A 26,345-nucleotide genomic window follows, 5' to 3' on the forward strand; every position below is an offset into this window, starting at 1 on the left:
TAAGAAATCACCATGGCACAAGAACATTTATTTATTTATTTATTTATTAAATCTTTTTTAACATCTTGTTATTTTTTTTAGACATTGTTATAAATAATCCAATTAATTGATTAATGAAAATAATCTCTAGCCATAGATTGTGCAGTATATGGCTTCAAGAGAAACATTGTTAGAAGAAAGAAAAATTACACCTTAAAAGACATTTAACATGATTTCTATCCTCAGAAAAATTGTCAATTGTATACTCAATTAGTCTCAACTGTTTTATTACTTTTTTTAATAGCAGAAATAATGCCATTTGACTATATGCACATGTGTAAAAAGATGCACCATGCAACGCAGCAAGTAATAAAAAAAGTATTTTAACTTAAATTTTCTTTGTAAGGGAATACTTTGATCATATATGAAAAGTTTTATAAGTGCATAGGAGTCCTCGACGCCTGCAGAGGATAAACTTTCACTTCCTGCAGCTGATCATCCCCAGTAATACGGTTCGAAATGTTCGAAAAGTATTGTTCCGCCCAAACAACACCCATGTAATCCTGCAAAGATCATGCACCAAAAGATTTCAGAAAAACAAAATAACAACAAGTCACAAGAAGTGTGAGAGGGGAAATGATTCAGCGGTGAGAGGGTGACGTCAGGTATCCTCCAGAAGACAAACATGTCAGCCAGTCAGGGAGAAATGGGCAAAATGATGCTGCTGCAGTCCTCAGACTTTTTGTACAAAGCTGAATATTTTGAATTATGGATGTTTAGTGATGTGTGTTTGTGTCTCAGGTACACGTCTGGTGATGTGAGGCTGTGGGAGTCAATCATTTTATCATATCTTTTTTTATATATATTTAAAAATGTCACCATGGGACTAGAAAATATTTTTATATATAAAAAAAATTAAATCATTTTTTAAAATATCTTATTTTTTAGTATTTAAACATTTTAAGATGTCACCATGGGACAAGAAAATATTTTTTATATAAAAAAAATTAAATAATTATTTAAAATATCTTATTATCTTTTTAGATTTCTAATATTTTAAGATGTCACCATGGGACAAGAAAATATTTTTTATGTAAAAATAAATAAATATATTTTTAAAAATATCTTAGAAAACAATTATTTAATTTTTTTAATGTTTAAACCATGGGACAAGAAAATATTTTTTATATATTTATATTAAAAAAATTAAATCATTTTTAAAAATATCTTGTTTTTTAATATTTTTTATATTTTGAGATGTCACCATGGAACAAGAAAATATTTTTTATAAAAAAATATATATATATATATATTTTTAAATAGCTTATTATTTTTTAATGTTCAAAAATTTTAAGATGTCACCATGGGACAGGAAAATATTTTTATATATGTATATTTTAAAAAAATATATTATTTTTAATATTTAAAGATGTCACCATGGGACAAGAAAATATTTTATTATTTTATTATTTTTTTTAATCATTTTATAACATCTTCTTATTTTGTAAATTATCCAATTAATTGATTAATAAAAATCATCTCCAGCCATAAATTGTGCAGTATATGGCTTCAAGAGAAATATTGTTAGAAGAAAGAAAAATGAGACCTAAAAAGACAAACATGTCAGCCAGTGATGAAGAAATGGGCAAAAATTGTGCTGCTACAATCCTCAACCTTTTCTTACAAAATTTGAATGATGTATGTTTAGTGGTGTGTGTGTGTGTCTCAGGTACACGTCTGGTGATGTGCGTCTGTGGGACACGCTGCACTGGGACTCCACGGCGTCTCACCTGAAGACTAACAGCCTGTCTGCCAACATCGTCCCCAGGCCTCATGTTAGCCACGTCCAGGTCAACGCCACAGTGGCTGCTGCTGCTTATGAAGATGGTGAACAATTACACAGCACGTACACGAATATAATCATCTTATTTTCAGGAATTATAAGGTTTTTTAATCATGGGTCTCAAACTTACGGCCCTCGTGACAATATTTTGTGGCCCCCACCTTGATATGAAAGTTTAATGTGAGTTTTATATGAATGGCACTTTACCGTGTTGTGTGTGGAAGGTCCCTTTAATTACTTTTTTGGTTATTTAGTGTTTTTTTGGTAATTCTGTCTTTTTTTTGGTAATTTTGTGTCTTTTTTTTGGTAATTTTGAGTCTTTTTTTGGTAATTTTGAGTCTTTTTTTTTGTAATTGTGTGTCTTTTTTGAAGTCCAGGGCTGCAACTAACAATAATTTTCATCATTTATGAACCTGCTGATTTTTCTCTACATTCACTGATTACTTGTTCTGTCTGTAAAATGTCAGAAAATAACAACCAATGCCCATCACAGTGCAAGATGACGCAATTAGACAGCACAGAAATATAATCATCATATTTTCAGGAATGATTCAGTTTTAACCGATCTAACTGTGTCTGTGTCTGACTGTCTCTGGTCCAGGCTGTGTGGACGTGTGGAGCACAGAGACGGGTGGAGCGCCCCTCCACCACTACCAGAGCCCCGGGAGGCTCCAGGCTCTGGCCCTGAGCCCCGACAGCCCCGTCCTCGCCTCCGCCGCTGGGCCCGACGTCCGGCTGGACGCCACGGACGACCGCGGCTACTGGAGGACGATCCGCCAGGCTCGTCTGCCCAAAACTGTATGTCAGAGAGTCAGACACGCTCCGTACTCCTGTTACTGTGTTAATTAATAGGCTGTGCCTCACACATTTTACTCTTGTGCCTGTTTTCTAAAAATGTCTCAGAATGATGGAAGCATCTGAATGATGATGATTTCAGTTTTTCTGGCAAGAAATTATACAAATGATGAGTCAGTTAATCATTCAGTAGATCAGTTTTCATGGCTGATAAGTTGTTGTTCATTTTATAAGAACAAATGCAGAATTACAGCATTTATTCCACATTTACATGATTTTAAATTGAAGATTTGGGAGTTGGTTTGATTTTTGGGGTTTTGAGGCTGATGTTTACACAAAACAAAATATTTTAAGGTGTCACCATGAGACAAGAAAATATATTATTATTATTATTTTTTAAATCATTTTTTAATATCTTATTAATATAAATATTTTAAGATGTCCCATGGTCCAAGAAAATATGTTATTATATTATTTTTTCTAATTTTTTAATATCTTGTTATTTTTTAATAGTTTAAATATTTTGATATTTTTTTAATTTGTTTTTTAATTTTTAGACGTTTTATAAAGTATCCAATTAATTGATTAATAAACATAATCTCCAGCCATAAATTGTGCAGTATATGACTTCAAGAGAAACATTGTTAGAAGAAAGAAAAATTACACTTAAAAAGATATTTAACATGATCTCTGTCCTCAGAAAAATTGTCAATTCTTTACTTCTCAGCTGTTTTATTACTGTATATTTTTTTTTGCAGAAATAATAACATTTGACTATATGCACATGTGTAAAAAGATGCACCATGCAACAAAATAAATAAATAATTTAACATGATTTCTATCCTTTTAAGACCTGATTTATGACATCTAAGGTTCAGACTACACCACAAAGGCATTAAAGCCGTGTACATACTTGTTGTATGTGAGTACATTAAAGTGTGTGTGTGTGTGTGTGTGTGTGTGTGTGTGTGTGTGTGTGTGTGTGTGTGTGTGTGTGTTGGCAGGTGGAGAGTCTGGTCCTGGTGCCGGGCCGGGAGCAGCAGTGCCCACTGGCAGCTCTGGCAGCTGGAGACGCTGTGTACCTGTTGGACCCTCAGGAGGAGAAGGAGGAGGAGGAGCAGGAGGAGGCGACACGGACGCTGCACTCGGTCTACGGTCATCCTGTCACCTGCCTGGACGCCTCCCACTCCCAGGTTGCGTTTGGAGTGAAGCGATCGGGCTGGGCCATGCACGACGGAGGAAACAAGGTGGGCTCAGTGTCTCTGCACAGTTTATTCTAAATGTACAGTAGTGTTCAAAGTAATAGCAGTCCAATGTGACTAACCAGATTAATCCAGGTTTTTAGTATATTTTGTTTGAATGCCACACTGCTATTTTTTCACAGCCTTAAGAGCGTGCATCTTGTTGGTTTTCTGAGAATCTACTGCACCTACTGCAGCAATAAAAAATATACTAAAAACCTGGATTAATCTGGTCAGTCACATTGGACTGCTATTATTTTGACCCTTTTTTTAAATAGCAAAGCCATTAATGGATGATGGTGCAACATTTTAATGGATTTTCATCACCAATTTCCTGCATAACTGAGACTTATTGATACGTTGTGTATTTAATCAAATACAAGAATAGACACAAAATTACAAAAAAAACACTAAATTTCCAAAAAAAGACACAACATTTTTTGAAAAAGAAACAAAATGACACAAAAAAGACACAAAATGAAAAACCTAAATTACTTAAAAAAGGGCCACAATTGGCCCGCGGGCCACGAGTTTGAGGCCCATGCTGTATATTAACTCACATAAGCCAAAACAGGAAAGATTTATGTATAAGCCAGTTATTAAGCCGATAATGGCATAAAGCCAAAACCTCTGTCCTCACCGCTCTCTTGTCTTCGGAAAAGAAAACACAAGCCGCTCCATCTGAGCAAAACAGATTATTCAGCTCCCACAATTTTCCATTTTTTCATTATGCACCTGTTGAGAGCACGAGTGACCTTGTTAACTATTTTGGAAACCTTTCATATGAATTATTAAAGTCTGGCTGCAATTTATTTTCTCTTTTACAATGCAAACTAAAAATCCAGCTGCAGAGATCCAACGCTGCGTCAACAGTCGCTGTTGTTGTGTTCAGGTTTATTTGTCTTGCGGAGACTTTGCCGTTCCAGAAAGCACAAAGGAGGCCTTGATACAGCTCCATCACTTCCATTAACATACAAACACGAGATCGCTCCGTATACATAGATAGAGTGCTGTTCACAATGGAAACATAATCATCATCACAATATTAATTAGCTCACTTTTGTTTGGACTCAACTAGTTCGGCCTTCCAAGGCATTTATTTTTCATCTCGAATGGTCAAATTCAAGCATTTTTCAAGGACTTTCCAGCTCAATTTTCAAGCTTTTCCAGTATCTTACACCTGTTGTAAATTGCATGTTTTAGATGAGTTCTTACATACTAAAAGGGGGAGATTTCACTGAACCATACCAACAGTGATGGTGTTACACTTTTAGGAGTACTAAACTATTACTAAAAAAAGACACAAAATGACCAAAAAAAGACACAAAATTACTTAAAAAATGACACAAAATGACCAAAAAAAGACACAAAATGACAGAAAAAAACTAAATTACTTAAAAAAAGAAACAAAATGACCCAAAAAAAGAAACTAAATTATTTTAAAAAGACTCAAAATTATTTAAAAAAAAGACACAAAATGACCCAAAAAAGATACAAAATGACCAATAAAGAAAAAAAGATGAGTACTTACATACTAAAAGGGGGAGATTTCACTGAACCATACCAACAGCGATGGTATTACACTTTTAGGACTACTAAGATATTACTAAAAAAAGACACAAAATGACAGAAAAAAACTAAATTACTTTAAAAAAGACACAAAATGACAGAAAAAGACACAAAATGACGAAAAAAAGACAAAAAATTATTAAAAAATGACGAAAAAATACACAGAATTTCCAAGAAAGACACAAAATGACAGAAAAAAACTAAATTACTTTAAAAAAGAAACAAAATGACCAAAAAAAGACACAAAATGACCAAAAAAAGACAAAAAATTACTAAAAAATGACGAAAAAATACACAGAATTTCCAAGAAAGACACAAAATGACAGAAAAAAAACTAAATTACTTAAAAAAAGAAACAAAATTACCAAAAAAAGACACAAAATTACCAAAAAAGAAAAAAGATGAGTACTTACATACTTAAAGGAGGAGATTTCACTTAACCATACCAACAGCGATGATATTACACTTTTAGGAGGAACGGTCTTCATTTCAGATAGACTACTCATTATTTTTTACATTGAACATGTGATTATCTATCTCGTTTACAGCCAGAAATCTAGAGGTAAATTTACAGTAGGGCTCCACGCTGCTTTGTTTTCTAGTCTGGATGAGATGAAGAAGTACTCCAGAGGGTTAAACTCTTCGGTGATGTGAACTTTAGGTGCATTGTAAACATCTCTGCATGCATTTCATGTGTGTAAACGTAAACTGGGCCTCTTGACAGCGTGATCACTATCACTCCCCTTAGACCCCTCGGGTCCCCTTAGACCCCTCGGGTCCCCTTAGAAATAAAAGTCATGTACCTGCAGGGGATTAGTTTATAGTACAAATAGCTGTCCCAAATAGTGATATGTCCTCCTTGGGCCCTGCTCCTAATTACTACAGCCTTTAAGGGTATTTTGATAAACTTTAGTTCCCCGAGCTGCATCTGTTTGCTTCTAATAATAATGTGTTACCAAGGACCCCATGCACCTAATTGACTCTTAAGCCTTTACTTAGAAAGCACAAAGAGCCATGAGACGAATGGTTCTGCTGGGATCAGGCGGCAGCTACGCAGCAGTCATTACGCTTTAAAGCACTTCATCAAGATAGTTTTTGTCAATGTTAATGGACACAACAGAGGAGAAAGAAAGCTGCTGCTGCATCCAAAGATTATTTTTTCATTAAAAAGCAGATGTTAGTTGCTGTGGCGACCGGCCAAGAGGAAGCTTTAAAACAGCGAGTACCGCCCGAGCATGCTGTGTGTGTGTGTGTCTACGTGTGTGTGTGTGTGTGTGTGTGTGTGTGCAGCAATCTGTTTGTTATTGACAGGTTTTTGGCAAAGCTCCTCCACTGACATCACCCTCTATTAGAAAGACACACACTGATTCAGCTGCAGCACTAAAGCACCACATAGTGGACCGAGGAGAAAGTAGCAGTGAGGGGTAATAGTGGGGCGGATTAGCTGAACAATCGTTCACTTTGTGATAAAAGCATGAAATTTGGTAGATGTGTTGGTGAATATGTTTCGAACAAATCTGGATATTGGGCCACCTCAAAAGCGCCCCCTAGTGGCCGTGGCAGGCATTTGTTATACAAATAAATCAATGATGAATAAAAACTGCCCTTTTAATAATACCAACTGGTGATGAATTGTATATTGTTGGAAAGCCTGATTAGTCACCTTTACAACGAGGTACAGCTTGTAAGGATCGTGCATTCATGGAATGAGCAACGGGGCTAAACGTGTGGGTAGCAACCCCCAAAAATGTGCATCCCCTGTGGGGCGGATTAGCTCAATAAATCACAAGAATTGTTTATTTTGTGATAGAAGCACACAATTTGGTGGATATGTTGGTGGATATGTTTCAAACAAATCTGTATATTAGGCCATCGCAAATTCGCCCCCTAGTGGCCATAGCAGTCATTTTCTTCGTTAAAATTACAAAAAATATTTAAATTATTTCTTAAAATATTTAAAAAATTTAAACTAAATATACAAACGTAAATTAAAAAATGCAAATACCCATATTAAATTAACAAAAATCCAGTTAGACACTCTTTCAGTTATTTTTCCTGCCCCACCACAATCGGGCTAGCCATCGAGCTAGCTAGCAAATGAGCTAGCTAGCATTTGCTTCCTGGGACAAGCAGTGCAGTGGACTGTCCATCAAGGTATGTCTAAATATTTTATTTCACCTGTTATAATTATGAATAAAATATGCTATGAACATCATAAAGGCTAAAGAGAAAAACAATCATCATGGGCCTTGGCCGAAAAGTAAATTAGCAAGATAGCAAAAATAGGTACTTAAGCTAGCTAGTTAGCTTGGAACATGTATCAGTGGCTGTTGGGTGTGAAAGCTTAATAAGACACTGTTAAATTATGTCCTGTGGAATGTGGACATCCCTCTCTGCACACACACACACACACACACACACACACACACACACACACAGGCACACACACAGTATATGTAATGTCTCCTTTGCCCATGTGGTTCTTTTTTTCTTTTTTTAAATGTATTTTATAACTCCATCACAGTTAGTCAGGCGGCTTAGGACCAGATTTGAGAAGAAAGGGACACGCCGGACAAAAGCACCAACATTTTTCCACATGCTCTCTATCACCAAAGGTTTCAACTTTTGGTAGGAGCCACTTCATCAAGATTGAGGAGATGGCAGCCATATAAGCCATAAGCCATAAGTCTATGAGAACCAATATATCTTCCAAGCCACTTAGAAGGTCAATCTTGGTGTCAAAATATACATTTTCTGGGTCAAAGAATCATTTAAAGCTATTGAGAATATCACTGGATGACTCACTGTAAATAATTTGTTGATCAAGATCTGACATGAGATGAAAGCGTACCCTTGATTTTTTTTAGCAGTGTACATGGCAGCTAATCCACACTCTCCCGTGAACATTGATTCCAAACAGTTTCAACTCAGGATACCCTGCTGCAGCACTTGAAGCGAGTTGCCCAGTCTGAGTGAAAATGAACATATCTATTTGATCAAATAATCATCTAGTGATATTCTCAATAGCTTTAAATGATTCCTGGACCCAGAAAATGTATATTTTGACACCAAGATTGACCTTCTAAGTGGCTTGGAAGATATAGCATTTCTCATAGACTTTATATGGCTGCCATCACCGCAATCTTGATGAAGTGGCTCCTACTAAAAATTGAAACCTATAATGATAGAGAGTATGTGGAAAAAATGTGGTGCTCTTGTCCGGCGTGTCCCCTTTATTTGGCTAAGCCGCCTGACTAAGTCACACACCTCAGTACAAGGATTTTGCCAGAAAGAGTAACCTGCTACAAGTAACCCTAGTAGAATTTTTAAAATGTATGATTTTTTTCTCTGTCTAAAAGTGTTTTGTTTTTATTGTTGCAGGTCATACAATATTGAAAATTATTTTTTCTTTTTAAGGAGCAACAGAAGAATACAAGCCAAAGAGGAGGCCGTAGCCTGTGAATGGGAATATCAAGACCTAATAAAATGTTATACAAAGTTAATGTTCTTTTCTATTAGACTGTAATAAAGCTTTTGTCACTTTAACATGTCTCTAAATTATATTTGTGGTGCTGAAAACGTGAAACAGCAGCTGTAGGGTAGGCAAAGCATTCCTCGCCAGTAACCACCAGCGGCCATTTTTAAAAATGGCCGCTTTTAAATGACCATTTTTAAAAATGGCCGCCACAGCCATCATAATTTTTTTTGCGATGGCCCAATATCCAGATTCATTAAACATGTATTCAGCAATGAGTGTACCAAATTTGATGCTTTTATCACAAAATGAACGATTGTTCAGCTAATCTGCCCCACTACACAGGGGGTGCACATTTTTGGGGGGTGCTACCCACACGTTTAGCCCCGTTGCTCATTCCATGAATGCACGATCCTTACAAGCTGTACCTCGTTGTAAAGGTGACTAATCAGGCTTTCCAACAATATACAATTCATCACCAGTTGGTATTATTAAAAGGGCAGTTTTTATTCATCATTGATTTATTTGTATAACAAATGCCTGCCACGGCCACTAGGGGGCGCTTTTGAGGTGGCCCAATATCCAGATATGTTCGAAACATATTCACCAACACATCTACCAAATTTCATGCTTTTATCACAAAGTGAACGATTGTTGTAAAATATTGAGCTAATCCGCCCCACTATAATAAAAAAACACAGCCTCACCTTGTTATCTGTCTATAAAAGCAAGAAGTGTGTGTGTGTGTGTGTGTGTGTGTGTGTGTGTGTGTGTGTGTGTGTGTGTGTGTGTGTGTGTGTGTGTGTGTGTGTGTGTGTGTGTGTGTGTGTGTGTGTGTGTGTGTGTGTGTGTGTGTGTGTGTGTGTGTGTGTGTGTTCTTGTTCTTCCTACATAGTGAGGACCGGAACACGTTTTTAACCAACAGAGTGAGGACATTTCAGCCGGTCCTCACTTCTTTAAAGGCTTTTTTGAGATTTCAGACTTTGTTTTAACTGAAACTGTATTGTGTGGTAACGAAACTAACTAAAATTATAGTGAAAATGTCCTTCGTTTTCGTCTTTGTCAACTTTTTTTATACATAATGAAGATGGATAAGGCAAAGGAAATAAAGGCAAAAATACCCCATTACAAAAAAACTAAAGCTAAATGAAACTAAACTAAAAAAATAATACTAAAGTAAAACTCACTCTAAAAACCAATTAAAACTAACTGAATTTGAAAACAAAAATTCACAACCCAACTAAAACCAAAACTAATGAAAAAAATTGAAAACTTTTATAAGTGTGTGTGTGTGTGTGTGTGTGTCTAGTTCATATCTCTCTGACCGTTAGTCAGACAGACTGACCTCAGATTATTTACTGACATCTTATAATAAAGACAATATGAATAATCAACAGATAAATCAATAATGAAAACACTCATTAGTTGCCACACGCATCCTATTATTGCTGACATTTGTATTTCTGCTAATATTTCAAAGTTTTTAGTATTTTTTTTGCATTTTTTTCTGCACATGTGTGCTGTTTCACACTGAGCCGTCAAAAGTGAAAAGTCCCTAAATCTGAATTCCAAATTTCAAGCTTTCCAACTTTTTCTTTTCCTGTTGTTGAAGAATTTTGTGGCACTTCGGCCTCATTTTCTTTCAAAACGTATACAGTCAATAGTCCTATAAAACCAAATGAAATCAGCGTACAAGTCAAGAGTAAAAGTTATGAATAACATTTAGAACATTTTAGATTCAATTCATCTTATTTGTAATAAAAAGAAGCTCGAAAAGTCTTTTAAACTTTGTTGTTGCCATAGTGATCTCAGCCCAAACTAAATTCTAAATCATGCCAATTCATGATTAGCATACCTCTCTTACTAATTAAAAATATTCCACAAATGTAATTAACCTGTCTGTCACTCTTCTCGCAGCAATTTCATACTGCGAAGAAGACAAAACATGAATAGACTGTTTGTAAGAAAACATATGCTTCATTAAAATCTGTCGAAAAGGCATTCAAAAAAAGTCATCTCACACCTCTGTGTCTCACAGGAGTGAAACATTTTTAATTTACAACATGTTGACTTAGATGAACTCAAACACATTGTCTCGTTTTTGTGAACTCCATCACCGAGTTTGCTGCAGTTTTGTCTCAAAAATCCGACAGAAAAAAACGCAACAGCTGCTTTGTGTTGATGATATAAAAGATTCTTTATCATGTTTTTTTGGCACTCGTTATCATTTCGCTTGTGGCTTTGTCTTCGAGCATTCCCCAGTCTTTGTCGGTGTTGTCAGCAGGTGTGTGTGTGTCTTTGAGTGTGTGTGTGTGTGTGTGTGTGTGTGTGTGTGTGTGTGTGGTCGGAGCCAGTCTCCAGATCCTCATTACTACTCGCCACCTTCTTGCCAGTGGTCCGGGGGCACCCAGGCACCCACCCAGCTCATGGCTGGGCATTCAGCACGAGCTGGCACCTCCACTGGCAAACCACCCGTCCACTGCAGTGGATCCACCACAGAGCAGAGAGAAACAAGTGCTGTCAGAAAACCTGTCCTCCTCTCATTGCCTCGAGTTCAGAGGGCTGCTTGGACTCATACACTGCAAAAAAATGCCAACTTTATTTTTTGCCTAAAACAGTGATTTAAGTTGGTAAAACTTGGAAATATAAATTATTGACATTTAGGGCAGTAATGTAAGTTAGCACAACAAAGGAAGACAGTTGTCTGCTCAAAAACAAGTTTGTGAGTTGTTGTTACTTATATCTTTAAGTTGGGGTTCACAACAAGGGACAATTCTGCTAACTCTTATTTATTTGTTGTGAAATGCGGGAAAGAGGTGAAATTCGGTCATTAGCGAAAGCTACCGGCTAACTGACGCTAGCGGCTAACTGATGCTAGTGGCTAACTTATGCTAGCGGCTAACTGATGCTAGCGGCTAACTGATGCTAGCGGCTAACTGATGCTAGCGGCTAACTGATGCTAGCAGCGCTGCTTGTTGCATCTACAAGAGTAGCCATTAGCGTATCAATGCTAACTCAAAATTGCGGTTGCAACATTAGCTGACATTTCATAGCGGCGTTACAATCGTGCCAATTCAGCACATTGCAGAAGTTAGGATTAAAAGTTAATACAATGTAAAATTATAAGTTAAAAAATTCAGAGTTGAGCAAACTTAAAAACAAAACTTAAAATATTTAGTTTAATTGCCCAACTTGAAAAAGTTTGTTGCCTTGAAATTTTGAGTTCACCCAACTTTTCTTTTTTTGCAGTGTAGAAGGCAGAATGAATCGTTTGTTGTACAATTTGTATGTAGATGGGACTCGGAACGAAAGAAGATGGATCAGGGTTCGTACGGGTTAGGGGTCTGATGATACTCTTAGCTCACAAGACGAGACGAGACACGATATTAGGTTCATGAAAACAAGACGAGATTTTCAGAAAACTACAATGACACAATATATGACTGGACCAACAGACTTTTATTTAACAGAGTTGCACATGCATTTTGAAATGTTTTATTATAACTCTTTACATGCATGATCTAAGCATGACCTTTTGAAAAACTTCTTCTTCCACAAATTGAAACTAAAACTAAAATTTATAAAAGTTCAAATAAAATATATAAAAAATAAAAAAAAACCCAGAGGGATTAATGAGACTCTGGAGGTGACGTATGGTTTTCGATTGTCGCGTAATCGCTTAGCGACAGTTTCAACCATGATCACATATGATTACACATGGGAGACGCAACTGTGGCCGTCGTCGCTAACTGCACAACATCAGCAGCTGATCAAAACAAAGCAGCATGGCTAACTAGAAAATTTCCTCTGGGGAAATTCTGAAAGGGCCACGGGGGCTACTGCTGGTGTGTGTACACTATGATGAGATTCTTCAGAGATTTCAAACGTACGCGCGCATTTGTGTGTAGCGAAAATCGCATAAAGTTACCTGTGTGTGTGTGTGTGTGTGTGTGTGTGTGTGTATGTGTATGTGTGTGTAATTAAAATCACATAAAGTTACCTGTGTGTGTGTGCGTGTGTTTGAAGCATATGTATGCATGTGTGAGGAGTGTGCGCACTTACACGTGCGCGCGCGCGCGCATGTGTGTGTGTGTGTGTGTGTGTGTGTGTGTGTGTGTGTGTGTGTGTGTGTGTGTGTGTGTCTGTAACTGTAATCACATCAAAGATCAAAGGCAATTAGATCAAAGCAATCAACAGAATTAACTGGCATCTGTTCCGGCTCAGTCACAGCAGAGGTGGACAGCCTGGAATTTCTGGCCTCGAACAGAAAGCATTTTTGGCAAAACCATAATACCTATCATTGATCCGACTTCACTTTGAGCGTCCTGAGTTCTTCCTGAACGTCTACATATGTTTTTTTTCTCAGAAAAATGAAAAAAAAGCTTTTTTAGAGCAATCTAAAAAAACTGTTCCATCACCCTTTTTTCCGAAATCTTCCTGCGTTTTTAATATGGGAGCCAATGAGGCTGTTGGTGCATATTGGTGGATCATCTGTGCGTCGTACGCCCAAACTATAATTCTGACAGCTTTACCAGAGGATTGGACAAATTTTCCTACGTTTCTATGTATAAATTATTTCTGTAGAGTGGAATTTGGTGCCTGGAGCGCAGTTTTCAAATTTATTTTTTGACAATTTTTTCTCTCCCTCTACACTCTGGTGATGATGTCACACACTGTGACACGAACATTCCGTGCAATACACACCCATTATAATCTCAGAATTTCTCCAAAAATGATCATGGTCTTTGAACAGGGATTGATAAAAAACTATATGACCTATCGAAACGTGGATTAATACACCGATACACAAGACTTGTGTCTACTGTTTAAAGTTTAAATGGAGTCTGTAGGTGAAATTATGCCAGAGAAGTAGACGTTTAAAAATCTCCAATTATTGTTCTTTTTCGCTCATTTTTTTTCGGCCGTCCCATTCATTTCAATGCAAAATTTTGGGCAGTTTTTCAAAAATTTGGATTCTGTAGAGAAAAGTAATAGCACACCGATCCCGATCAAACCGCACGTTTTGATGTATAATTTGTAAACTAGTCCTACAACTTGAAGAGTTGTAGGACTAGAAGCGGGACGAAATTGCATCCGGAAGAGGAAGAAGAAAAAATCCACAGTATAACAGTAGTACCGAGCACTGGTCCCTACAGCTATTGCTGTATGGCACCAGTGCTCGGTGCGATTGCCCCGAGGCCCTAATTATCATAAACATAGCGATCTTGAATTAACCGGGATGCTAACTGTGCAGTGTCCGGTGCTTGTTGTAAACAAACAGAGATCGCTAAGTGAACACCTCCTGCAGCAGCAGCACATACACACTGTACTGCTACAGAGCTAACTGTTAGCCTATTAGCAGGACTGTGAAGCTTCGATTCGTTCTTACTCTTCTTAACGAGCCGCCGGCCCCTGCTACGTCATTATGGCTGCTTGCTGCTTCCCCTCCTTCTCCTCCTCTTCTTCTTTTCCTTTTACTGCCCCCACGGGCGCTAAAACAGAGCGTTTCATACAGAGGGTGAATACAGGTATATTCAGACAGACAGTATGAGAGAAATTAAGTGTTTTGTTTTTTTTAACATTAAAGCATGTGAACATGTTCTAGTGAAACCTGAAATACAAGGATGAACCTGAAATGAGCATGAACATGTCCCCTTTAAAGTCATGCATGTTGCTGTTTCAGAAAGTTAAAGTTCCAGTATGTGCCTTCAGAACAGTGCATGACACCGGGGCGTCTCCTTTCTTTATTTATCCATCTTGCTGTTGTTTAATTAGTTTGGGCAACAGCCAACCGCTTCTAACCACAAACCACTAATGAGCCGAGCAGAACAACTAAACTACTTTGTGATTCACTTTTCTTGTTCCTTTCCCACTAGCTTTTTTGTTTGTCCGGGGAGAAATCAAATTTTAACTGTGCACAAGCTTCAAACACACAACACAATGCAACCGTTGTATACTTTGTGCAAGTTTGAGCCTCGGCTGTTTCTCTGTGGGAAGAGTTGGAAATGCACTCCCGAATGACATCAAACCACAAACCTGCCATTATCATGCATCTGGTCCAATGTGCTAATCTCTGTTTGTCCACATGGTGTCTGAACCAAATGTAGCTCTCAATCCATATTTGTTTCAGTTGTGGGTGTTTGTGTTTGACAGCGATGGGGAATCATGGGCCACGGAAAGCCAACAGTCTGCAGATTTCACTCCATCCTTTCATTTCTCCTTCAGCTGCTGAGTCCACTTGTTAGTTTTGGTCTCTACTACAGATGGGAATAATTAATCGATGATCGATTAATGGTCGTTAAGAATTTGGACGGTCACTTGGAATTTTTAATTGGTCTGTTTGTCTATTTTTTTAATTACATTTTATCTCTGATTTATCAGTACTCACTGAACTGAAACACCCCGTCAGAACATCAGAAGCCTTTATTGTCATTGCACAGAGTAACAAGTACTGCTGCAATGAAATTTGCCATCAACCCGTCCAAAACGTATAAAACGCACATACAATATGACACGGCAGAGCGTTCAGTTCTGCAGCTGTATGTGAATTAAAATTAATTAAGATTAATGCTGTGTTCCAATACCCATACTTCCCGTACTCACTATACTTAGCTTGAGTACGCAGGGTGTTCCGATTCTGATCGCGGTGAAAAAATGTGTACCTAAAGGATCCGGATGTTGCCCTCATAACGGTCAAAACGCTGAGTGTGGAATGATGTACACCATACGCACTCAACGGCCGCCATCTTGTCTACGTAGCGGAAGAGGCGGAGCCAGGCAGAGCCGCTCAGCTCTAAAAAAAATTTTGTAATGGCGGCCGGCGACGCCGGCGCATTTTCCACATTTGCTGCGTTAATGGAGCCATATTGCCTGATTGTAGAAGTAAAGATTAAACAACACAAAGGATAATTTTTTCGCCATTTAAAGCCGGAAGTTTTTTGCGGGTGACGAGCCGCGGCAGCCGTTGCGAGGGTCATTTCCGGTAAGTGCACCACGGAGTATTAGATTTGGAACAACACTCACCTGCTGAAATCTGCGTACTTAGTAAGTGCGGATAGTGTACTGCGTTTAAGTGTACTCTTGGAAGTATGGGGATTTGAACACAGCATAAGATTTCCTTTATTAGTCCCGCAACAGTCCATGCAATGTCTAGTTATCAGCTCTTAAATTAAACTCACTCAAACTTATTTAAACACAAAACACACTTATATATGCAAGTCTGATCAAAATTGACAGGATCAAGTCTCTTTTGGTCCTTTCAAAATAAAAGCGTCTATCAAAACAGGCTTTTGCATAGTATATATATATATATATATATATATACATACACAGTACTATGCAAAAGCCTGTATATATATATATATATATATATATATATGTATATATTTGTTTTGTTTTATTTTTGTTTTGTTTTGTTTTGTCCATCTATGAATGTTTTTCTACATACTGGAGTATGTAGAAAAACATACCGATTAATCAATTAATTGATCGTTAGCATTATAGATGTTGGAGTTGGCAGGTTTCATCCCTAGTCTCTACTTTCTGCAGTGAAATCAACCGGTGGAGTGAAAACCTTTCGCCACTTGGCCCTCCGAGCCCTGCAGATTAATACAAACCAAATGGTGCACTTTGGCCAAATGTGTTACAACAATACAGCCAGCGGCAACATAAAAGGTTTTCTCAAAAGTGCAGCAATAATTGCCAAATTTTTTCATCTTTTATAAAAGCAAAGAGAGTAATTACATTAACGTCCAAGTACAAGCCGCCATTAAAGTTTCCTTTGTCTGCAAGCCTCAAAAGGGCTCCAGCAAGTGCATTAACCTAACAACTCGTCCATAGCCACGCTGATGATTATTCTTCCTCACTACATGCTGCTGCAGTCTCTAAACAGCCCCCTTTATAATCACAAAGCGGCTCCTTTCACATCCCTCAGCGACATTTCTTCATTTTAGTGGGCGAGGTGGGCGGATATTTAATAAAAAATATCTTCCCGAAACTGCAACGATTCATCGAGAACAGCAGGCTGAACCTCATTTCTGCCTCCCCCCTCCTCCCTTTTTCTCAGCTTGCCCCCTCTCTTCCGCTGTCCAAATCCTATCAAGCTGTCATTTCAAAGTCCGGTGTGATTTGGGCTTTGCCCCGGGGTGGTGCACAATTAAAGCTCTACTTGGCCCGAATAAGGGACACACAAAAAACTGCTGGCGCCTCCTCAAGGCTTACATCATGCCTCTGTTTTCTTCTCCGTCAAACTTCTTTATCTGTTGTCGCTGTCTCTCCATCTCCACCTCTCTCTCTTTCTCTCTACCTTCTGGCTCTCTCTTTCCCTCCCTCTTTCCCTGGTTTAATTTCTTAATCGTTTTTAATTATTCAAAGACAATTTTGCCTGGCGGTTATCCTGTTTGTTCTCTCTCATTTGGATGAGAAAACACCAGCCGCTAATTGACCAATTAGGCCAGCTCCAGATGACATCATTGTAGTTTGAATGAAGAAAGTTTGTTGCAACCATCGAGACAGATGCAATGGTGTGCTTCTCTGAACGTAAATGAAAAATGCCCCGAGGCTTGTTTTTATTTTTGTTTTTATTATTTTAGCCCAGATTTAACTCTTAAGTAGTGCTTTGCTTTTAATAACCTGGCAAAGCAGCACTTCAGTTCGCTCTGCTTTTTTTCTTTTGTGCAATATGTGATATTCAATGTTGTCAGGTCTTTTGAAATGTGTAGTTTAAAAATTTGCATTTTTTTCATAGAATCATCAGGTAGGGAAGAAAACTAAGTTTGCCCAGAAGATCTTTATTTTATTTATTTTAATTAATTAATTAATTTTTTCTCTCACTCTGTTTTTTCTACCTATATCAACATTATTATTATTATTATTATTATTATTATTATTATTATTAAGTATAGTAGTAGTAGTAGTAGTATTGTTTTTAAGTGTTTGCCATCATTTTCTAGGCCTAACCATTATTCATCATTCATCCTTTATTATTTATTAATTAATTAATTTTTTTCTTTCACTCTGTTTTTCTACTGAAATAGAAGTCCCTTCTCGTCCTTTCAAAATAAAAGCGTCCATTATCAAAGAAGGCTTCTGCATAGTCCTGTATATACAGTCATGGAAAATATTATTAGACCATTGTTTTCTTTCATGTATTGTTCATTTTAATGCCTGGTACAACTAAAGGTACATTTGTTTGGACAAATATAATGATAACAACAAAAATAGCTCATAAGAGTTTAATTTAAGAGCTGATATCTAGACATTTTCCATGGTTTTTTCTTGATGATGATTTTGATTATCAAGAAAACCATGGAAAATGTCTAGATATCAGCTCTTAAATTAACCTCTTATGAGCCATGCACTGAAAAAAAAGAAATCGCAGTAAGTGGTTATTTTTTATTTGCTTCAAACCTTATTGTATTCCTATTTATACTGTTCTACATGCATTTGAGCATGAAATATGTTAAGTTACTGCTCTGCAAACATTGAAAATTGCAGTTTCATCATATCTGGTTAAGTGCACGGTCCTATATGTGGCCCTGTGGTAGTGTCGATGAAAAATTGTGGCCCCCTCCAGCATTTAAGTTGCCCATCCCTGGTTTATATGCTAAATTACTTACTTTTGAAAATTGCAGATATTCAAACTTGCATGAAGCCTTGCCATGTGTTGTGAGTTTCTAGATTGGCTTTTTTTTTTCAAATTTATAGGTATATATTTAACCCATTAGATTTATTACATCCCTTAAAATCAAGAGGGCTTTGCCACCCCCTGTGGACCTTTGGCGCCCCCCTGGTTGGGAATCACTGCTCTAGAGGGTTAATTGTGTTTAAAAAGAGCTGCAAGGTTGACCAAATATCCATATAAACACCATCAAAAGTTTGGAATCAACTCTTAAGACTGACATTTTTTTTTTAACGAGTGATGTTTACGTGTGTTCCTTCTCATCAGATCCATGTCTACAGCCTCGAGACGTGCAAACCTGTGGCTTGTGTCGGCGACTCGCTGGGAGATTTCACTTGCATCAACCTGAGAGACAGCCCTCCACACCTGCTGGTGTGTGGAAACAAAGACAGAAGGTAGAACACTTGACAAAAAACACACACTTACACACTCTCTTAGACGGATCGACACTCTGCGATTTATGCGTGCATCACAAATGATTGAAATTGAGCCAAGAGTTTAAGAAAAGGAGTGTGTGTTAAATAGTTTTCCCCGCAGGGACACCTGATGAAAGAGGCAGGAGAGCCGAGGCTCCGCTACGTGCAGCGGAGAACAGGTGTTAAGCAAGTGTGTGAGAAGACGAGGCTCTATTCAATTTGTGCATTAGTCACACTTCTCAGTCTCTCCGTTGCCTTGAAAAACAAAGCGTAGTAAAAACCACAAGACAAAGGCATTGACAAACGTAGATGTGAGACGTTTTATTCTTTGTGTTTGAATGGAGATGTCCGTCCATTACCTGGGAAACTATACAAGAAGGAAAAATCTGGCCGTCTTGATTCCATCCAGACACGACACACACACGTCCACGCACGCACACACACTTGCCACATCGCTAACCTGGCTCTCCAGATGAGGAAAGACACATAAAAGAGCCATTCTCATCTATTCTGCACTTGTTAGCGGCTGCTGCGGTGCATGAGCTGGCAGGAAAAGGAAAATCCCTGGCACGTCTTTGTCCAAAGCTGCCCCTGCTGTTTCTATTCAGCACCAAATCCATCTGGCTGTTAAGTAGTTGGCTTAAAGCGAAAGACAGACCACATCATATTGTTTAGATGTTTTTTTTCTTACTAGTTATGACTCCTAGCAACTGTACAAAAACATGCTCCGTTTAAAGGTGTTTCTTTCTGTGCCAGAAGGAGATGTTCAGCATTGTTTTTGAATGAAAAATTTGGAACGGTTGTTTACTCGCCAGAGCATTGTTAGAGTCTTTATCCAACTCCTTTCTGCTTTACTTCTGCTTTCTGATAGTTTTGTTCAGATCCACACAGCAGCTTGGCTCGCCCACTTTGGTCCCAGCTGATGCTGGAGGGGAAAGACACAAAATTATTTTTAAAAAAGACCAAAAAAGAATTACCAAAAAAGACACTAAATGACAGAAAAAAACTAAATTACTTATAAAAGAAACAAAATGACCAAAAAAAGACACAGAATTATTAAAAAAAGACACAAAATGACCAAGAAAGACACAAAACTAACAGAAAAAAAACTAAATTACTTAAAAAAGTTTGAGTCCATTAGGACGTCAGAGCTTTTAGGTCTCTGAGCGGTCAGTGAGATACTTGTCGTAGTCGTCAGTGTAGGTCAGGGGTCTCAAACTCAAATTACCTGGGGGCCACTGGAGGCAGTATCAAAATGACCAAAAAAAACCACAAAATTACTGAAAAAAGACACAAAATGACCAAAAAATACACAGAATTACCAAAAAAGACACAAAAAAGACACAAAATGACCAAAAAAGACACAAAATGACAGAAAAAAACTAAATTACCTAAAAAAAAAAAAAAGAAACAAAATGACCAAAAAAAGGCACAGAATTACCTAAAAAGACACAAAATTATTTTTAAAAAAAGACACAAAATTATTTAAAAAAGACACAAAATGACCCAAAAGAGACACAAAATGACTGATTGTTAGAGTCTTTATCCAATTCCTTTCTGCTTTATTTCTGCTCTCTGATACACAGCAGCTTGGCTCGCCCACTTTGGCCCCAGCTGATGCAGCGCACAGTCAAAGACAAATGAGTGAGACAGAGGGACAGTCGGCCATCTTGGCCCTCTGACAGCGTGGCTGAAGGCCAAAGCCTAATGCATCCCTTCTTTTTGTCCAAATGAGTTTCGTCCCTCTGTTGGGTTTTTTTTGTGAGATCCAGGAAGCAAATGAGGGGTCTTGATAAGGGCCGTTTGGACGAAGGCCACATCTGTGTAAACAGGGAAAGAAACCGGCCTAAGAGCAAAATTGGATCCAGTGTCAGAGGGAAGAAATAGTGAGTGTCATACCTGTGGCTACTGGTCACTCAAAGCTCCACTTCTGGAGTCCAGCCACCAGAACACTTGAAATCTTGGATGCGTTTCGACTTTTTCCTGCCAATTTCAAAACTTTAAATGTCTTCAAACTGATTTTTATTCACACTTGTAACGTGGCTCCAGGGAGGGCAGTGTGGATATGCTGGTCGGGGTCCAGCACACTGGGAATCACTCAGAAACAAAAGGATAGATTGGGTAATTTTGAACAGACTTTCATGGTCCTCAGAGGAGGAGTTCTACTGACTTTGGTGATAACTTGATATATTTCTTACTCGGTGAAAAACTGCAACATCTATTAAAAAGTTTGGCACATTCAGACAACACGGGCACGTGCGTGCGTGCGTGCGTGTGTTTGAAGCGTGTGTGTGTGCGTCTGTAACTGTAATCACATCAAAGCAATCAACAGCATTAACTGACACCTGTTAATGAAAGAGTGACAGCAGCCAGAGGTGGACTGGAATTTCTGGCCTCGAACAGAAAGCATTTTTGGCAACACCATAATACCTATCATTGATCAGACTTCACTTTGAGCGTCCCGAGTTGTTCCTGAACGTCTACATATGATTTTTTAAAAGAAAAATTAAAAAATAGCTTTGTTAGAGCGATCTAAAAAAACTGTTCCGGATTGAGGATTGTGAGGGAGAAGACAAATTTTCCTACGTTTCTATGTATAAATTATTTCTGTAGAGTGGAAATTTTTTCTCTCCCTCTACACTCTGGCGATGATGTCACACACTGTGACACGAACATTCCGTGCAATACACACCCATTATAATCTCAGAATTTCTCCCAAAATGATCATGGTCATTGAACAGGGATTGATAAAAAACTATATGATCTATCGAAACGTGGATTAATACACCAATACACAAGACTTTTGTCTACTGTTTAAAGTTTAAATGGAGTCTCTAGGTGAAATTATGCCGGAGAAGTAGACGTTTAAAAATCTCCAATTATTGTTCTTTTTCCCCCATTTTTTTTCGGCCGTCCCATTCATTTCAATGCAAAATTTTGGGCAGTTTTTTGCGACTTACATCGCGAAAAATGCGTATTCTGTAGAGAAAAGTAATAGTACACCGATCCCGATCAAACCGCACGTTTTGATAGTAGCGGGACGAAATTGCGTCTGGAAGAGGAAGAAGAAATCCACAGGATAACAGTAGTGCTCGGTGCAATTGCCCCGAGGCCCTAATAAATATGAATAGAAATACTTGTATTTTAATAATAAATACTAATAAAAAACCTGTATTTTAATAATAAATACTAATGCAAATACATGTATTTTAACAGAGAAGAAATTGAGAAAAGCTAAATTTATGTTGTTGTTTTTTCACCTGTTGTGGAAAGTGTATCGTATTCCAGCCTTAAAATGTGTTAGAATCTTGAAGGTATCTATTCGTATGGAAATCCAAACAAGAGCTCTTGGGCATCATCCAATCACAGGTCTGCGTCAGACATAATCCTCAGTGTATCATGATTAATGTCTCGTCCAGCTCTAGGAAGCTAACCAGAGTTATCCGAGCCTTTCCAACACTTCTCTTATTAGGCAGAGCTCCTCCTGATTAATGAAGAGGAGTCTGGCCACTGACAGCTCACTGAAGACAGAGCCGCCTCCAACATTAGATTTATGGCTCCCTGCGGTCTGCCAGTAATACTCAGTCCTCATTGTTTAAACGTGTGCTTCCATCACGTAACGCCACTAAACGGGCAAAACTAACCGCGGACAACAGGACCGTGGTGCCCATTTAGCCATTTAACTCTGATTCTTGAAAACATTTGTGGAAGCGGAAATGAAATCTGTTCGAGTCCCCAAAGTGAATTTGATTATGGTAATGAAGTCTTGGAAGAAGGTGGAGGCTGGATGGAGTCATGTCCTGGAAGCTTTCAGCTGCAATAAAGCCTCAATGACAACAGATGGAGCTGACGCTCCCCTGGGCCCCACTGCTCAGGAAACCAGCAAGAAAAAAAACCTGCTGCTAGAGCCTTTTACACTATAAATACTATTAGAAATACTTGAATTTTAAGAATAAATATTACTACAACTAATTTTGTTTTAATAATATTGCAAATACTTGTTATATGTTAATTCTAATAATAAATATGAATAGAAATACTTATATTTTAATAATGAATACTAATACAAATACTTGTATATTAATAATAAATAATTATACAAATACTTACATTTTAAGAAATAGTTAAACAAATACTTGTTTTTTAAATAAATACTAATCCAAATACTTATATTTTCATAAAAAATACTGATAGAAATACTTCTATTTCAATTATAAGTACTAATACAAATTATTTTATTTTAATAATAAATAACAATGCAAATACTTGTTTATATATGTTAATTATAATAATAAATATAATTAGAAATACTTGTATTTTAATAATAAATACTAATACAAATACTTGTATATTAATAATAAATAATTATACAAATACTTACATTTTAATAATAAATACTATTAGAAATACTTGAATTTTAATAATGAATACTAATACTTGTATTTCAAAAATAAATACCAATACAAATAATTGTATTTTAATAATAATTACTAATACTTGTATTTTACTAATAAATACTAATTCAAATAATTGTATTTTAATAATAAATACTAATACAAATACTTGTATTAAAATAATACAAATGAATAGAAATACTTGTATTTTAATAATGAATACTATTATCAATACTTGTATTTCAATAATGAATACTAATACAAATACTTTTATATTAATAAGTAATTCTAATAATACTTATATTTTAATAATTTGTGGAGAAATAATTGTATTTTAATAATAAATACTAATACAAATATGTGTTTTTCAATAATAAATACTAATACGAATGTGTGCATTTTAATAATAATTACTTGTATTTTGATAATAAATACTAATAAAATACTTGTATTTTAATTAAAAAAATCAAATATTTTATTCATACATAGTAATACAAATACTTCTATTTTAATAAAAATAGTAATCATATTGTCATTAAAAAAATCATATAATACATATATCTTTAGGGTGTGAATGGAGTGAAAAAACAATTATACAAAAATATTCATTAAAATAAATACATTCAGTACAAAAAAATAAAGAAAACATTTTTCATTAAAAGAGAATAATTAATCCATTACATTAAAAAAAGTAAAGTAAAAAAAAAAAACGAACCAAGTCAGCAAAACTGCATTTAAAACAGCGATTTTAAAGCGGAACCATGATATGAAAGACTGTCTGACGGCAGTTTGTGTTTTCATCATGATTGGTAAAATCCTCAAACTAGTTCTCCATTCGTCTTAACTTTGTGGAGAGATGTGAAACTTATGCAACATTTGAATATTGGCCTCTACTGCTTACAGTCTTGCTTGTAGAACTGTACTTCCTCCTGCTGTTTTTTTCTCACATCCTTCAAAGTGTTTTTTGTTTTGTTTATTAAGATTTTATTTTCAGTTTTCCATCCATTTGCCACACTTACCTTATATCTTCTCTGTATTATAAGTTAATTATCCAGTCAAAGTGGTGACTAAATCCTCCTGAAGGAGATAAAATAATGAGATATTTGAGTTCAGCTCAGGATAAATAAGACTGGAACTCAAGCTTGCATTGGCACATCTGCTTTAGTTTGTATTTGTCTTCGCTCTCTTGGCTGAATGTTAAAAAAAAGTTGCTCCAAAATTGAGAATAGTGTCCTTTTGTCTGTAAATGAATGCACTCTTTGACAAACTGTACTCTCTGTCTCTTGTGCAGTCTTGGAGTTCTCCGCCTCTGTAAGCAGGAAGTGATATCCACAATTACCATGCTTCACTGGAAATGACTGCTCCTATTGTACTCACTCCACTTCTTATTCTTTTAACTGGACTGCTTTTAAATCACTCACAGTGTTAGAATAGTCATCCTAAGGAAATGCAATTATAAAACATCATTATATTGGTTTCAAATCAACCGAAACAACCTCTGGTCTATGAACAAATAATCGACTAATGCTACCTTTACATCAGAAGACTTGGAAAAACTTTGGAATTTGGAATTTTTACGTTTTTACATTTTTACATCTATTTTTGGTCATTTTACCTCTTTTCTAGTAATTTTAACATCTGTTTTTGGTCATTTTGTGTCTTTTTTAGTCATTTTAACATCTATTTTTGGCCATTTTGTGTCTTTTTTTGTCATTTTTACATCTATTATTGGTCATTTTGTGTCTTTTTTAATCATTTTTACATAATTTTTGGTCAATTTGTGTCTATTTCGATAATTTGATGTGCTTTTTTGATCATTTTTTTATATCTACAGTCATGGAAAAATTCTTGATAATAACGAAACCATTATGAATAAAACAATGTTGTGTTACATCACTGCGACAAACCCAAGACTAGGAAAAGACTGATATGAAACTGAGCAGATTACTACTTTAAACTGAATGATGGAGATGACGGGAGCGCCGTGACTCCAGTATAACTCCTCGTTTTACTAAAGACTTTCTGTTTTTAGTCTGGGACTGTGGACATCTTTTGGTGTAATCCCAGCATTCATTGCATAACACATTTCTCTGTTCATTAATATTTCTTCCCCTCTGCTGTGTTCCAGGGTGAGGGTGTTCGATGTCCGAGCCGGGACCTCCGTGGCGTCCCTGTACGCCCACCACCTGGGCGTCACCTCGGTGCAGGCGGACGACTGGAAGATCGTGAGCGGCGGAGGAGAGGGACTGGTGTGTGTGTGGGAGATGAGGATGGGAGCCAAGCTGTGGGAGATGCACAACAGGTGGGATAAAAACTTATGTCTATGATTTCTATCTATCTATGATATGATTTCTATCCTAAATTTGAAAATTCCACCCTCTTTTTTTTTTTACTGTTTGTGCATTATATCATTGTGTGCAATATATACATGGTTTGTCTTTTACAAAATTAATCCTATGGTGTTATGTTGCGGGTCAAATTGACCCATTTCAAAGTTTAAAAATAAGTATTTTTTCATAGAAAGAAAATGTAAAAAAATAATCAATGTCATATAAAACCATTGTATGTTATTTGTAGGTCTTTTCAATGTATATAAAAAAGTTTTAACATGCATTTTTTAATGAAAAACGATTGAATTATCCTCATTAAACCACGATATGTGAGAGGTTAAGAATACCATTGAACTAAATATTGATTGAAATGGTTAGTACTCAACTCAACTCAAACTTTATTTATAAAGCACATTTAAAACATCCGGGGTTGACCAAAGTGCTGTACAGATATTGCAGTTGCAGGAAATAAGTTAAAAACTAAAATACTAAAATACATAAACACAATGCAATAAAATATAATGAAAATAAAATAGAATAAAATTAATTTAAATACATTTTTTTTGCAAGATGTCCACTTAAATTAAAAGCCAGGGAGAACAAGTGTGTTTTTAGGGAGGATTT

The 26,345-nt window shown here is 36.6% G+C and overlaps 1 protein-coding gene across 1 annotated transcript in view; it reads left to right on the plus strand.

The window, feature by feature from the left end:
* fbxw8 (F-box and WD repeat domain containing 8) overlaps positions 1-26,345 on the plus strand; it is a 40,813-nt gene that overhangs the window by 11,018 nt on the left and 3,450 nt on the right. Inside the window, exons 5-9 of the mRNA XM_059336298.1 lie at positions 1,709-1,866; positions 2,424-2,620; positions 3,622-3,864; positions 18,849-18,976; positions 25,520-25,693. Of these exons, the coding sequence (XP_059192281.1) occupies positions 1,709-1,866; positions 2,424-2,620; positions 3,622-3,864; positions 18,849-18,976; positions 25,520-25,693 (900 nt within the window). The remainder of the gene's footprint in view (positions 1-1,708; positions 1,867-2,423; positions 2,621-3,621; positions 3,865-18,848; positions 18,977-25,519; positions 25,694-26,345) is intronic.

The sequence above is a fragment of the Centropristis striata genome, chromosome 7 (assembly GCF_030273125.1).
Source record: "Centropristis striata isolate RG_2023a ecotype Rhode Island chromosome 7, C.striata_1.0, whole genome shotgun sequence".
Lineage (NCBI taxonomy): Eukaryota > Metazoa > Chordata > Actinopteri > Perciformes > Serranidae > Centropristis > Centropristis striata.